Source organism: Papaver somniferum, chromosome 2 (assembly GCF_003573695.1).
Source record: "Papaver somniferum cultivar HN1 chromosome 2, ASM357369v1, whole genome shotgun sequence".
Classification (NCBI taxonomy): domain Eukaryota; kingdom Viridiplantae; phylum Streptophyta; class Magnoliopsida; order Ranunculales; family Papaveraceae; genus Papaver; species Papaver somniferum.
The window spans coordinates 167255702-167271952 of record NC_039359.1 but is presented as its reverse complement, the minus strand read 5'-3'; the positions used below and the strand labels follow the sequence as shown (position 1 = coordinate 167271952).

Below are 16251 nucleotides of genomic sequence, written 5' to 3'. Positions count from 1 at the left end.
TCAATGATTGAAATGAGAGTTTAGAATACATAACCCTGGTTGGATATAAACATTGTGAGACAACTCACATGTGTGTAAGTCCAATATCCTTGAACCAAAGTATGTGTACTTTGCTGCTCAGGATAACCGGAACTAAAGTCCGCTTACCAGTACGCGTACTGTCGGAAGTTCACATCCCGTGAATTTCTGCTGGAGTTTGTGAACTGAAAACAAACTTAATCCGGGTACTTAAGTCAGTGTACCAGTATGCGTACTTAAGTAGGTTATTTTCTAAAAACAGTTTAATTCGTGAACTAAGACATTTATATTTTAAGGAAGCAATATTTTCAAACCTTGGCTATAATGTTCATGAATCGATTCGATTGAATCAAAAATGTTTTTGTTTCGATTGTGTCTTGTATACTTCTATGATATCTAAGCAAATGAACAACTCTCTAACTAGTTCATTTGAGTCATTTGAACTAGCTGTGGTAAAGAAGAATAAGGTTGATATGAAAGTGCTCATATGGCTAACCTATGGTTAGCTACCGTTGAACTAACGACTTGTACACGTTTAGGTACAGTTAATCAAACCTAAATGAAGTTACATTTCATGTGTGTATAACAAGCTAAGATTCGATCTAACGGTTGAAAGATATTAGCTTGAATCTAATCAGGTTTTCATCTAACGGTGAATATTCAATGCTTTGTTACCAAGGTAGCATTGATTGCAAACCCCGATTTGAAGACTATATAAAGGAGAACTCTAGCAACTGGGAAACCTAATCCCCATACCTTATTTGTGATACTAGTTGTATAAGCTAGAGATTCTCCTTTAACCTTAGGTTTCTATCGAAACCCTGTACGTTAGCGACTTGAAGACTTCATTGGGATTGTGAAGACAAACCCAACTATTTTTTATGTAGTTGTGTGATTTGATCTTTCCGTTTATATCGTATTTGAGTACAATCGTAAGATTGGCTTGAGATTAATTTCTCCGATAGGCAAGATAGAAAAGTAGTCACAAACATCTTCGTCTCATCGTTTGTGATTCCGCGATATCTTGTTTCGCGAGTCGATTAAGATTATTGTGAGGTGATTGATAATTATAGGTTGTTCTTCAAGAATATAAGTCCGAGTTATCAATTGGTTCATGTTCACCTTGATTTATCAAAAGACGGAACAAAACTTGTAGGTATTTCTACGGGAGACAAATTTATCTATTCATGTAGACTTTTCTGTGTGATACAGATTTGTTTATTAAAGTCTTCGACTTTGGGTCGTACCAACTCTTAGTCGTGGGTGAGATGAGCTAAGGGAATCAAGTGCGTAGTATCCTGCTGGGATCAGAGACGTAAGAAGCGCAACTATACCTTGGATCAGTGTGATATTGAATGAGGTTCAACTACAGTTCAGACCGAAGTTATTTTGTAGTAGGATAGTGTATGTAGCGGCTTAATACAACATGTGTTCAGTCTGGATTAGATCTCTGGTTTTTTCTGCATTTGCGGTTTCCTCGTTAACAAAACTTCTGGCGTCTGTGTTATTTCTTTTCCGCATTATATTTTGTTATATAATTAAAATATCAAAGGTTGTGCTTTGAATCGATCAATTGGTAAATCCAACATTTGGTTGTTGATTGAAACTGATTGATACTTGAACATTGGTCTTTGGTACCGTTCAAGTTAATTTCTCTTGTGTTCAATTAGACTCACAGATTTCTATTTGCTTGAGTAAGTATTGAATCGAGAAATTGAGATATAACTCCTTGATATACTTTTTATTAAGATTGAGTCTGACTGTCTAGTTTATTCTCTTAAAAGTATATTGGAGTTTGTCCATATAGATTGCTACGCGAAATATTTGGTGTAGTTGTTAGACCCCCGTTTTTTCAGATTCAGCTATCAATATTCAAGTAGCAATATTCCTCATGTTGATTCAACTATCAGCATCCGGGAATTCCATTAATCACGCTATTAATATTTCATTGGTTTATCAATCAATATTTGGTTCGTCAATCGACCATCATAATCATTCTTCGTCATTCGACAACTCATGACGCAGATGAATGCTCAACAACATTTCCTATCAACAAGTCCATAATCGAGCAATCTCACTAGACACTAGTCGATTCGAGTTATCAAAACTTCATTATTACATCAACTTGTAATGATGTATCACAACCCATCAAGGCTCAACATATGTGCATTATTCTACCTCAACTGGTAAAATGATATATCTCAATTCATCAAGACTCAACGTCTTTCCATTATTCTGTGTCAGCAGTCACCTTATGCTCAATCCATGAGTCTCAGAGCATACCACATTTGTTCATTATGCTCGACTCATCAAGGCTAAGACTCATGTCTGGTCAAGTCAACAATTGACCAATTAAATACACGTCTGCCTTGCAGACTCCACATTCAAGAGACATCGATCATGTCACATGTGGGGGTATTCACTAGGGTTTTGGTTTGGCGGCCTACGGCATGTGTGTACACCCACGATGAGAAACCTGAATAATTAGTGCAAGTAGATGAAGGAATTAACAAAGTAATTGATGGACAATTAACCAAGTCTCCCTCACGATGAGGAACTGGTTCAAACACGATTTCCATTTCCCCACTCTTTCACTCCAGCAACCGTCACACTTACTGGGGACCAATGTGTCTACTGTTCTTGCAATGTAAATAAGTCTATGAATCCATGATTGAACAACGAGAATTCTCATCTGAGCAATAACTCTAAACATAACAGAATTCAATCAATCAGAACTTGTCTTATCCGAACTCAACAGTTCACAAAACTGGAAAAGTCTACAATAGATCCACAATCCTTGATCATCATTAATCTCAAACACTTCTCAGCTTCCCTCATACAGATCGACCCTCATCCCTCTTTGTGACCGAATTGACTCTGAAACGGTCATTGTCTTGGTTTAGGCCGGAGTCTCACAGATTGATCTCTCGAACTCAAAATACTCCCATGACGTGCATATGTTTGCAAAATGTTTAAGCAATTTGCGCATTCGAGGAATCGTTCGTCTCTCAACTTTTCCTCAAAAACTAGTGAATCGTTTTCACCCATCAACAGATATATATGGGAAACAAATGTATTAGATTGTTCAAGGCTCTCTTTTGTATAATTGCAAAACTCAAGGTTATTAATTGATCCAGATTTGGTATCTATTGATGCCTTCATGTTTGCATATTCCAAACTTTGGTGGTATGAATTATATGATGGACTGCTTAAAAGGATATTCGATTAACTCCGTAACTCTTTACAGGTACTTACCCTTCCAGTCTATAAGATTTCCAGCACTGACTAGCTATGCTTGAAGGTGCAATAAATAAATATTAGTTATTGCATTTTTTGTTATTGTCAAATATTAAATGTTGCACTATATATGCTAAAACGCGCATCAAGTTAATTTTTTTGACTTCTATTAAATACCAACATTCAGTGATTGACACCTTTAATATTGCAAAATCTTTTTGGTAGCTTCACCGGAAAGGTGCACCCAGTTGGATATTTAAAAAAAAAAATGGTGACTATTAAAAGACAACTCATAGATCGAGGTTTGGTCTCCTCTTCACGTTATCGTTAGTAGCTATGTGCAACCTAATCACTTCCATAAGCCAGTAAACTATATTTATTTGTAACGTTTTCCCTAAAAGTTATATTGGAAAGTGGGAACATAAATCTATTATGTATGGCAACACGGCTTACGACCACAAATATTATCATACGATAAAATCCTTCTTAGCAAGTGATGGAGCTCCGTCTCAACGTGTGTTCCAAGCTCATGAAAGTGTCTAATAGAACCTTTTTCTGTGTTAGAGGAGTAGAAATGGTACAACTATTCAACTTTACTAATGCACATGTTTTTCTTTAGATTTTCTATCTGGACTGAGGATGTAGATATTTTCAGAATATCTTTCAATGCACTATAAAGTCCAAAACTTCCTATAGACGAACAAATTTGTAGTCTTTTGACTGATCCGAGTATGGTAGTTTCCTGATGCATTTAAAAGTTGTCTCATGTTAGAAACTTATGTCATCTCTAATTAGCAGAAGTCATCTTTTATTATTTTCCATAAAGAGAATAAATATTGTCCATGATCGTCCTAGGTGGTTTAAACCAAACCCAAACTATTGAGTCCTTTGTAATTCTCATGTCTTGATGGTTTTTTATCAACGATGGTCAATATGATGGTGATTAGTAAACCAGCAACATTTGAGCTTCGCTATGACTCAAATAAAGTTTGGCAATATCAGTATCCAAAGATTTGGTTGATGCTTTTAATTGCCATATAGTAAACTATCTAGAGTTGATATTCCATTAAGATTAAGCCTTTCTAACAGAAAGTTCTTTGGTTGATAACTTAAAATTTCATTCATATTTTCGTCATGTCTAAGTCCTTTTAAACTATACATACAAGGTAGTTTGATTACTAAAAGAAATAGTTTGATTATTAAAGGGTATCAAACTTTTCTATTCATTAAAAATAATCAGAAAAATCAAGAAATTTTTGAAAATATTTTACCGCATTTGCACAACAAGGGCGGGGCGAAGCCTCGCCACATCAATCGACAATTATCACCGGACCCAGAATGTAACACGAGTCAGATACTAGTATAACTTAAAAACCCGAACCCTCCAAGTTCCATTAAAATATTCACTTTTTAGGAAAAAATAAGAAGTAAACTTTTTTTCGTTAAACAGTTGGAAAAAGTAGGGGCCACGTACTTGTGTGGCCCGACCACGTCACAGCGGCTCCCAAGGAAATCGGTAACTCTATTAGCAATGGTGCCGGTTACTACCCAATCCGGTAGACACCAATCACCATAACAAAAGTAATTTCGTGATTATTCACTTCTAACCCTCGTTTCTTTCTAATTTTCAGTGTTTCTCTGTCGTCAGAAAAAGAGATGAGTTTGTTGGGAGAAGATGGGTTAGGTTACGAATTGGCGAAAAAACTTGAAGTTTGTGGAGTATGGAGATCATGGTTAGGAGAATCAAATTACAAAATCTTACTAAATTTTTTATCTTCGTTATCGACATGGGAATTATTTATGAAAACCGATGATACTAAAACTAGGGCACAAATTCAACTTCAACTTAGAGCTAGAGCTTTACTTTTTGATAAAGCAAGTGTTTCTCTTTTCCTTCGCTCTCATCCTTCTTCTCCCATTGCTGTTCCTTCCAAGCTCAATCCCACTTGTACGCCTCTATTTCTCTCCTTTTTAAACTATTTTTTCTTTGTGGGGGATTTAATTGATTTTGTTGTTATCACAGATTTGCAATTACATGGTGATGATGTTTATTTTTCATTGGAGGATTTTTATAATAATTCCCAAGATGGGTCTGCTTTGATTACTTCAATTCAATCCAAGGTTTGGGTTTTATTTGATTTTTTTGTTTTTGTTTTTGTTTTGAATTTGTTTTATATCTGATTGAATTTTAGGGTTTGTATAATTAGTGCGTTTGGATCTATTGAGCTGCGAAAGAAGGAACAACGGGTAGAATTAGGGATTCATGAGATAGTTTTTGGTTAATTCGGGATGACAATGTAGGCAAATATGCATTGGGAGTTTGGCATTTTAGGAATGAGTTAGTTAAGACTGCTGTAGTGTTAAGACTGAACACTTTTGAGATTTACATTGTGGAATAAAATCAAATAATGCTTTTATATATTAGGCTACAATAAGCAGTTAGATTCTTCAATTTAAACTCAACTAACAACCTATTACCTCTATTAGAAGTGGAGATTAACAGTCGAACAACAGAAGTCACAAGCTTAGCAAAGCAACTTAATGAACATGACCAGGTCGTTGACACATCAGCTAACCATTACTAGTGTTTTAACCTACTGCTGAACTTCTAACATAGTAACAATATATATATCGCATGTCGATTTACACTGATCCACTGACACACAACCAATCCCTAAGCCTTTGTCTGACTTACTAGTTTGAGTTAGCTAAAACTCCAACAAGTAGCATTTCTAGTTCGAATTAGTTTTCGTCTTTGTTTCTGATAAGATTTTTGTGTACGGTGTTAGCATTGAGTTGATCTTAGTATGTTAGTGTGTGCATTTTGACTGACATCACTCCCACGTGCTGTAGATTCAACCTAAACTATCGTCTGCCGACAATAGTATATCTCAGAGACCGAGGCATGATGAACTGCCTGAGACATGGTATAATCAGTTCTTTGAGAAGTATAGAGCAAGCAGACAGCACAGGTTACCATTTGGAGATCGAGAATCTCACAAGCGAACACCTGAGGGTATGTCTACATACATTAAATTCCTTGACAGGCATAAGAGAATCAGAAAAGCGTTTAAAGAGGACCAGTGTGTAGGTTTCGGTAATCCCATGCGAGAGAATGGCCTAAACTTGCATCAGCAGTCTGTTTCTGATGGGAACATTTCAGTTGATACTGAGACTTCATTTTTTCCTGAAATGATGTTTCCATCAAACTGTGTGCCTGAGAGTGCACTCCCTCCAGCAAAGACCCAAGAGGACAATCAGAAAGTGGAGTGTTATGGTGTTCTTGATAGCTTACCCCATGTTATGACTCGCAGTCCTGCAATGCTTGAACGGTTTGGTATGAGGCCTGATAACCTCCGGACAGGTCTTGGAAGAAGTAAATATAGGGGTAAAAACGGGTTTGAAGGGAATGGAAAGTCTCTTGGCCAGGATCAAGCATTCCAGATGTCTCAGAAAGTAATTGCCCACGTCCTTTCTAATGTGGGTTTTGAAGGGTCAACAGAAGTTCCAATAGAAGTTCTCTCACAGTTTCTCAGCTGTCATATAAGTAAACTAGGTCGTATTTTAAAGGTCTTAACAGATAATTACAGAAAGCAGTGTTCAGCCTTAGAGATATTGAAGATGTTCCTTCAAACCTTGGGTTACAGGTCGGTTGAAACCACTCTATTGTAATCAACTTACTGTTAGAAAATGTAATTTGGATTGTTTGAATCATGCTAGGTTTCCATAGTTATTATTTGAACTTTCAAGTCTCTTGGCGCTTACTTTGAATTTCACCAGTAATCTTGGGGCTTTAGCGGAACATGTGAAAGATGGTACTAGGACCTTACAACACCCTGCAATACAGCAGCGGGGATCCCAGCAAGGTTTTCTGTCACAACAGCAAAGTGGTTTGCTACAGCAGCAGCAAGTATATACTCTCATCTTCCTGTTTACCTTTTGCTGATCTTATTCTTTATATACTAATTGCTTATTTATCGAGCATTCTTAGTTAACAGTTTGAAAGCAGTTTTGTCAGTTGTGTTTTTGCTCAACTTGTTCTGTTTCCACCTATGTTGCGGTGGACCGTTCAGATACAAAGGCAGATGCATCCTCAGATGCAGATAAATTCCCAGAATCTATCTTATCAGCAGCAGCAGCAGCAGCTGCAACAACAGCAACAGCTACAACAACAGCAGCTTCAACAACAACAACACTGGGATAGAATGCGAAAGCGCCAACCTTCCAATCCTCGTGCTGGTATGAATTTGGACAGAGAAAGACCATTGGTGGAAGTGAAGATTGAGAGCATGTCGGAATCACCCATGGATGTTGGTAACTTCCCCACCACCAATCCTAGAATTACCCAAACACAGTTCAGACAGCAGAAGATAGCCGCTGCAATGGGAATTCTCCCTGCCCAATCAGGTCATCAGTTTAAATCACTGGTGTCCCTTCAGAGTCCTCAGCTCCTGACACAGTAAGTCTCTATTATAGGATTCCTTCACCCACATTCAAGATGATTAATTAATAGTGCTTTTACACAATGAAATGTCAAAGTTGGCTTACTGCTGTTTTATTGTCTCAGGAACATGGTCACGAGGGCGCCGCCTGTTAAGGTCGAGGGCTTTCAGGATTTGTTTGGTGGGGATGCAACAATGAAGCAGGATTCCGAAGAACATAAGCTTGCTTCGCCCTCCAAATAGATAGCTATACCAATGTGACTGTTGCTTTAAACTTTCTTCATCATAAATTGAATAAGATGGTTGAATTGTTTGCTCGATATCTTCTGTGCAGTATCAAATCATTTATCAGTTGAGTTATATTTATCGAAGTAGTAATGTATCCGAACGTGGGGGCACTAAACCAACTACATTTAACTATATATTCCCTGACTAACCAGGATAAATAAAAGAAAATGGCAGAAGAGGTTGAGAAATAAACACCATAATAACAATTCCGGAAACTCTTATACAGACCTTCCTTGGTTTTTGATTTAGAATCTCTTCATATGTGTAGTCTCTGTCTATCAGTCGAGACACCTTAGCAGTGTTTTGGTCGACATGGACGCATAACGCCTAAGAGTGATAGAGGAAAAGTTGAGTAAGTTGTTGCCAGTTTACTCCATATATGTGAGACCTGATCTGTTCTTGAGTAGGTTGTTTCAGCATCTGCAACCTAGTTTACTTGTTAGTCTTGGATGTTTCTAATCTTGGCACATTTGTAATGTGTAACTCGTCCCGTGCTTTGGAGGAATCGTTTGGTCCTTTTTTATGTGGTCCCAAGTCAGTTTAGTCCTTTGGGAAAACGCCTTTACTGTTTGGTCCATAATTATTTAAAAATATAAAACAGACAAAAATACCCTTTCGTGTTAATTTTTACTTATTTTCTTGTAGCAGTTCATTATGTGTGATGAACCATCAAAGTTCATTCTTTCAAATGAACACCTAATAAAACCAAATTAAATCACGTATGAATGAACTTCATTATTTCATTAAAATTCTACAAAAAATTTGTTATTAAGAACAAAAATCAGAGTTCATTTTTTCAAATGAACACACAACAAAATCTCCACTATTATGAATAAAAACAAGAGTTCATTCTTTCAAATAAACTCCTAATAAAACCTATATGAAAACCGAGTTCATTCTTTCAAATGAACTCCTAATAAAAACCTATATGAAAACCGAGTTCGAATGAACTCCTAATAAAACCTATATGAAAACCGAGTTCATTCTTTCAAATGAACTCCTGATAAAAACCTATATGAAAACCGAGTTCATTCTTTCAAATTAACTCCTAATAAAACCTGTTGAAGAAAACAGAGTTCATTTTCCAAAATGAACACACAACAAAAAATTCGTAAAAAAAATAGAGTTCATTCGTAAAAATGAACTGCAGCAGCATCATCTTCATCTTCTTCGTCGTCTTCAACATCAACAACAAACATCATCGTATTCATCATCTTCATCATATTTATCGGTTCAACAAAACAAAAAAAACAAACAAAAAAAAAACGCAAAAAACTTCGTCTCCTTCATCATGTTTATCGACTTCAACATCATCATCGCAACATCAGTACCAGTAGAGAAGAAAAACCCTAAAAAACACCATCGTTCATCTCTTCTTCAGCAACAAATCTTCAAAAAGTGTGTAAATCAATCACCGTCTTGAACAACAGCAGATCTCGAAGTCTTCATCATCTTCGTCGTTTTCACACAGTAGCAGATCAAATCTTTCAATCAAGATTCATTGTCTGCAACAACAAAAAAACAGTAGCAGAAAAGAAAAAGAAAAAAAGAAAATGGAATAGAGAGGAGAGAGAAAGTAAATATGAGAATGAGATATTTTCTAGTAAATTTTTGTATATATATGTGGTCACCCTAGGACCAAACCATTATTTTCTAGGACAAAACAATAATATAAGGGTATTTCTGCCACTACAAGATGACAAGTACATCATCCATGACGTCACCCTAAGATCAAACCATTATTTCTATGACCAAACTATAATTTATATTTTCAAAAAGGACCAAACAGACAGTTGACTGAGTCAACTGGACCAAACTCATCCTAATATATTATTTCTAGGACCTATTGGTATTTCCTACTATTAATAGGTCCCAAATAATATAAAAATAATAAAGGTACTAGAAAAATAAAAAATAAATTTTATATGTACTAAAACTTTTCTCAAAATATGATGTAATATTAGTTTGTTCTTCTTTAAAATTCAAATCAAGTTGTATTTCATCCCTAATTGTTTGTAATGTACTCAAAAGATCCCGAGTAAGGTTCGTAATGTAAATCACCTACTTCTTCACTATGAGTATTCTCATAAAATCTGGTCGATCAACTACAATCCTGGAAATTCAGAAGGGTCCGACGAAGAGGAAGAAAGATATGGCCTCTACTAATCTTTTCCATATGCTGGGCTATATGGAACGAGAGCAGACGAGTAATGACTCAGAAAAGACCCAAAATAGTTTCAAAAACAATAAATGAGTGAAACTTCGGATATATACATGGGGTGGAAAGGAAAAGTGGTTTTTTGCTATCACTTTTAGAGAACTCATAACACACTGGAAAATATGTATTGACTGAAGGCAATAGTCTTGTACAGATAATGGGGGCTCCGGCTTTATTACATTTTTTATTTAATACAACCTGTTTCCTCAAAAAAAAAAGGTTGTTGTATTGTAGGAAGAAGTGTTGAAGCGTGATTGAAACTTGGAGTGCTTGTATTTGTATTGTAAGATAATTCTTCAGAAAATTAGTCGATATTATACTGACAATCTATAAATATTATTCAACCTCGAAAAAAATTATTCTTTAAAATAATAAACATTATTACAAGAAATTAGTTGGAAGCCTAACAAAGCTAAGCTCCAACAACGTACTACCACATTAGTTGAACAGGTTGTCGTGCTAGCCTACCAGCGAGCCTCATGAGGAACCAGTCAAGGGAGCCGAAGCGGATGGGGGTTGATTATGTCGCAAGGGGGTCAAGCTAACTCTACTACATTATATTATCGATAATATAATACCTCTTTAATATAATAAATTTTCTTGGTCCCAAAGCTATTATTTTGTACAAGTTATATTGTATGTTTTTTGTTTAAGGAAAATGTTTTGCCTATTAAGGCAGTTCCTATAAGATTTGGCAATTTGGATCCCATCATGGAGTCAACAAACTTGAATAATGGACTGACAAACCCTCAAATTTGAGAGTTGGCCACCGCGGCGTAAGAAAAAACGTGCATTTCTTCTTACACCGCGCAGTTCAAGTTCAATAGCCAATGATGTAAGTTGTGTCGCGTTGTTGAAGTAACATGATGACGACTTATCCCGTGTCTTGCGGCGTAACTTAAACGCCCGATGGCTACATCAGATGGTTTAATATAAAAACTCTATTTGCATTCTCTATAAATACTATTTATCACCTCATATCAATTACATCTTCTCCAAACCTCAAATATCACAATTTCTTCCAGTTTAATTTAATTTTTTGAAATATATCCCGACCCTTGTTAGCTCGTCATTCCCAGTATACTTGAAAAGAATATTATCTATTAGCAGAAACTATTTATTAAAAATAAGCTTGTTGTAGCACAAACACCAAGTGTAAAATTCTGGAAGAGCATTTACGAAAAGTTCTGCAGCACTGACACTTGTAGCTCGAGCCATTGTGTTGTATGCGACTTATAATTTCGTCCTGAGACAATTAGCAAAGAAGTAAATGAATTTGTAGCTTTTACCATACAAGTTAATCGATTAAGAGTGAGGGATGAAACTGATGTTGAGGTGGTAAAAAGATTTGTACAAGAATGACAAAGAAATAACATGAAGTTTTCCGCTTCGAAGTTTGTTTCGAAATCCTTAAGGCGTTGGACAAATTTAACCCCTTTTTGTTGGATGTTTTTACACCAATTACATCTCAGCGAAGATGTCAATTGAGTGGTATATTAGTTCTCTTTATTAAATAATAATTATTTAAACTGAATGGTCATTTTTAATTAAAATTAAATGTAATGTTTTTTAAGTATTATAATGTTTAATTTAAATCATACGTAATTCGATTTCAACATAAAGCAATACTTTTTATTTATTAAAAACATTAAGTGAGATGGATAAAATTTCAAGTCTTATGATGTTGATCATCATTTTGTTCATCATCATGTTTCCAGGGTCCAAGACCCGTGATATTTTCACTTTCCAACAAATTTGACAATGCTCTTATACGTTTGTATTGTTGAAAAGCATAAGCGGTTGATGGAAACGTGAAAGAGGTTGGTTATAGTGCAGTAGGATGATAACCTTCATTCTAGTTCCAAGACGGAAATGATGTAGAAAAGCATATCGAATATGGTTGAATCACTTGATATTGTGTCGCATGCACGGCTTGTAATCCAATGTTCATAAGTGCATAATTTACATGATTTTAGTATCCATTCCATACTTGTTTTAACTATAATTGTTGCATATTTTCCTGTTATTACTTTTGTTTTCTTTTATTTGCTTATATTAGGTGACTCATCCCTAGAAGATTTAAAATAACTACAAAATATCTAAGAAGTGAAGTACTCTAAGTATCCAAGTGAGAAGTCGAACAAGTGCGACGAAATGAAACAAAAACATTCAAAAACACATGGAGAGCCAAATACCAAGTAAAATTCATTCAAATTCAGGAGTTCTTAATACCATTTTGAAGAGAACAAAAATAATAAGTGATCGCGAAAAGAATGAGGTTGTTCCGTGTTCGGACGAATAAATTATGGGCAAACAGCCGAAGCGAAAAACAACGATACATAATACAACGTAAGAATCGAAAATTTTATTAACTATTGCTGAACGCAACACTATTGCAGGCAGAGAATTCGTACTTTTAAGCCCTAGAGTCGACATTTCCCATCGGAACTCGATTCTGCCGAATGGAGCAAGTTTTGGAGTTATTTTGATCCTAGAGTCGACATAGTTCATTAGAAGTCATATGTGCCGACTGAGACAAAGTTATTGGGTTCCTTTTGACATATTCTGACTTCCAAATCAAGGAAACCCGGTCCCAGAAGACTTTTACTATAACATTAAGAATGAACCTTTTTTTACATACCTTTGCAAGCATTGGAGGAGAGAAACAACACAACGTAGCGAAAGCTAGGGTTTTAGAGCGGTTCTCATCAATCATAAACGTTTTCTTTTCTATATTATTATATGTATATCATGGATGCTTCTACATTTATGAGTAGCTAAACACATACTTGGTTGAGGATGAATTCTAATTTAAGACTTGATTTAACTTAATGTATGATTCTATTTTTATTTCTTCACATGATTATCGTTTGTCTTTACTAATAGGAATATTTGTGCTTGATTGATATATTGTTTAGGTGGCCAACTAATTCAGTCTGTTAATTAATCTAAAGATAATTAAAATTGCAAGATACATGTAATATTCGAACAAACCTTTAAACAAGTAGAGAACGTGAGACCTTGCAGAGGGATTCTGTTAGTGAAATGTTCATAGTGAAAAACAGAAGCAACATAGGAGATATTTCGTAACCCATCCAAGTCAACATTATGAAACCTTGTTGATTTGTATTGTATTGATTTCTTTGATTGAAAGATCCATATCAGTGGGTTGTATCTTAGATGTAAGAGAGGTTTTTTTGAGAAACCGCAAGCTTTTGAACAACTTCTAGGCGATTCCTTAAATGAGAGTATCACATTCTTCATTCGTGTCTTCCGCCATGGAACCTTGAAGATGTCAAATCCTGCTAGGCTGCTACTACGTTAACTGAATCAGCCATTGAATTAAATTCTTATAAGTTGGATCGCACCAAACACAAATTGTTAGATCTTTTCGTGTTTGCCTACTCTGATACTAATTGAAAATATGAGGGTACCCAAATATACCACAATCTTTATTTATCCACCTTTAAGTCCTTTACCGAAAGCGATTGTCTATGGACTGAGTCGAGACAATACAACAAATCGGTTCACACTTCGTGTGATCGTCTATGGATGCAAGATCGAGACAATACGACAACAAGATAACTTGTGTGATTGATTATGGATACAAGATCAAGACAATACAACAACGAAGTATGATACTTGATAATAGGTTCGGACTTAACCAAACTCTATAGGCTCACTATCAAGTATATGCAATATAATTGTGGAAAGATCTCTCAATAGAAAAATCTCCAGTTACCAATTTTTAATCTCTAGAGATATGTATTTAATTGCTGGTAACTAAAGCATATAAAACCAAAAACCTTAATTAAATGATTCTCAATTTATTTCGGCACAGGATCTCTCTGAGTACTAAGGAATATCTTTGAACAATAAATGATAAGAGTTACTGTACGTGTTCAAAGTATGTTGACATCTCTTCACTGTAAATCCTTATTTATATCTACATGGATTTACATTCTTGGAATCGGTTATACCACACTTCCAAACAAGTTTAGAATTGATTCACTTGTATTCCAAGATTACTATGTGATTGATCAAATATCAAATCACATACATGGGTTCAATCGGTTTACCAATCACCAGTATCGGTTATACCTCAATATGAAAATACTTGTGATCGGTCACACAAGTTACCATGACCGGTTATATCAGTTATCAGGATCGGTTACATCAATTACCAGGACCGATTACCATATTCTCATGGTATTGCTTGTGATCGGTCACACCAATTACCAGGATCGGTTACACCAATTACCAGGACCGGTTACCAATTACAATGATTGGTTACACAATACTCTGTGATCGGTCACACGAATTACAAATATTGATCATATCATCTCATGGTGATTACTTAGGATCGATTACACCAATTAATAAAAACTAGTCATACCAAATCATAAGTCAGGCATTGTGATTAGTTATACCAAGATACATAACAAAGTCGATCGGTTCTACCATCTCACACATATTGGTAATCCAAAGATTTGCAATGAATAACCGTACCAATAAGCCTAATGATTTCCCTTTCGACTCATAAAAGAAGTTCATGAATGTACTTCCTTTAAACAAATGTAAAACATTGTTTCCTAGGATAAAATATTCACCATAACCCATTCACATAATCATAACAATATATACAAGATTATGTCGATGTCATATCTATGAAGTTCAAAAGATAAGCGTTATACTTCGTAGTCTAATTCCCTGATACCATGATGATACAAATATGACCATGTCACATTACTAGAGTATTATACAATATGTACAATATATACAGCTTCGCAGTTGTGTTTTCAATATAGGATGACTTGAAAGATACGTTAGGAATGAAACAGTTCAAGTCAATATTACTAACTTCAGGAGGAAGGATGATGTTGTCGTTGTAGTTCGCTCATTCTTCACATTCTTCAGGTCTTCGGAGTAATACTTGTATGTCTCAACATTCTTAGACTTTCTAGTATAACCTAAACGAAGTTGACTCTAGTATATAATCAAACGATTTTAGATGAGTTTTGACACACTAAAATATGACAACCAAACTTGACATACCAACGCTTGGTGAGTTCAACCAAGCTATGCTTTAACACACTGAACCTACACAAGTGATATGCAAATTTTTGGATTCCTTTGACCAGAGTCAACTCACTGGTTTCAAAAGCTGGCCTTAGGGTATACATAATTTTATGCTTTGTATTTGAATGGAATCTATGTACACATTAGTTTTGATTTACCAACTGAACATATCTAATATTGATTTTTTTTATTAGTTTGAATTGTTGGATGAAAACACCAATCTAACTCCATAGATTTGATCTAGTATCAGATGAAGAGACCAATTCTAGGGGCTTAGGCTAAGTCCTATGGGCTAGATTGAGCTGCTAGATTAGCAGTTAAGTGTTGCGATTCAAAAAAAAAAGTGCGGCCTAAAAGTTAAACTAGTTATCTCTCCTAGCAGGTGCTCGCGGGTGAACTAGCAGCGAGATTGAAGCGTTGCATGATTCAGCGCTGAAAAAGTGACTTTTACGCTGAATGGTTCAGCGCTGAATGTTTCCATTTCTTTTAGTTATCAATTATTATGAAATTCTGATGGAGAGAGAGAGGGATGTGATAGGATAGTTTTTCTTTTTTTTTTTTGGATATTTATATATTTGGAAGAGAAAGTGAAAGAGAAAGCACGCGGAAGAGAGTGTGGTGGAGAGAGAGACGTGGAAGGGTGTGATAGGATATGAGGGAAGAGAGAAGAGAGAAGATGGAAATGTAATGATTTTTTTTTTTTGCGATGTTTGGTTCAACGCTTGGGTTTTGTGCGTTACCATTCGCTGTTTTATTCAGCGACTAACATGCTAGATTAACACTACCATAGGACTTAAGAGGTTGTCCTAGCTGACGTGGACTGCTAATCTAGCGGTTAGATTAGCACCCATAAGACTAAACCTTAAGTCGATTTTACAAGCACAGTTACCAAATTACCCTCGTCTCTGTCAATCTCCGCTAGATTTTAGGTCGCTTTTCGTCCCAACGAAATTGACCATTCCGCTTCAC

The 16251-nt window shown here is 35.6% G+C and overlaps 1 protein-coding gene across 1 annotated transcript; it reads left to right on the top strand.

The window, feature by feature from the left end:
* The first annotated feature begins 4843 nt into the window (after positions 1–4843).
* LOC113349704 lies at positions 4844–8119 on the top strand. The gene is made up of 6 exons (XM_026593731.1): positions 4844–5203; positions 5279–5376; positions 6109–6902; positions 7036–7165; positions 7329–7714; positions 7823–8119. Exons 1-6 carry the CDS (start codon positions 4912–4914, stop codon positions 7938–7940), a joined length of 1818 nt encoding a protein of 605 aa, XP_026449516.1. The 5' UTR covers positions 4844–4911; the 3' UTR covers positions 7941–8119.
* The last annotated feature ends 8132 nt before the right edge of the window (positions 8120–16251 follow it).

Bases quoted from the DNA above. Each gene is read 5' to 3' on its own strand.
- LOC113349704 (XM_026593731.1), top strand. From the start codon at position 4,912: ATGAGTTTGTTGGGAGAAGATGGGTTAGGTTACGAATTGGCGAAAAAA. The intron at 7,166-7,328 runs GTATATACTCTC...TGGACCGTTCAG, and splicing joins GTTTGCTACAGCAGCAGCAA to ATACAAAGGCAGATGCATCC. The intron at 7,715-7,822 runs GTAAGTCTCTAT...TTATTGTCTCAG, and splicing joins AGTCCTCAGCTCCTGACACA to GAACATGGTCACGAGGGCGC.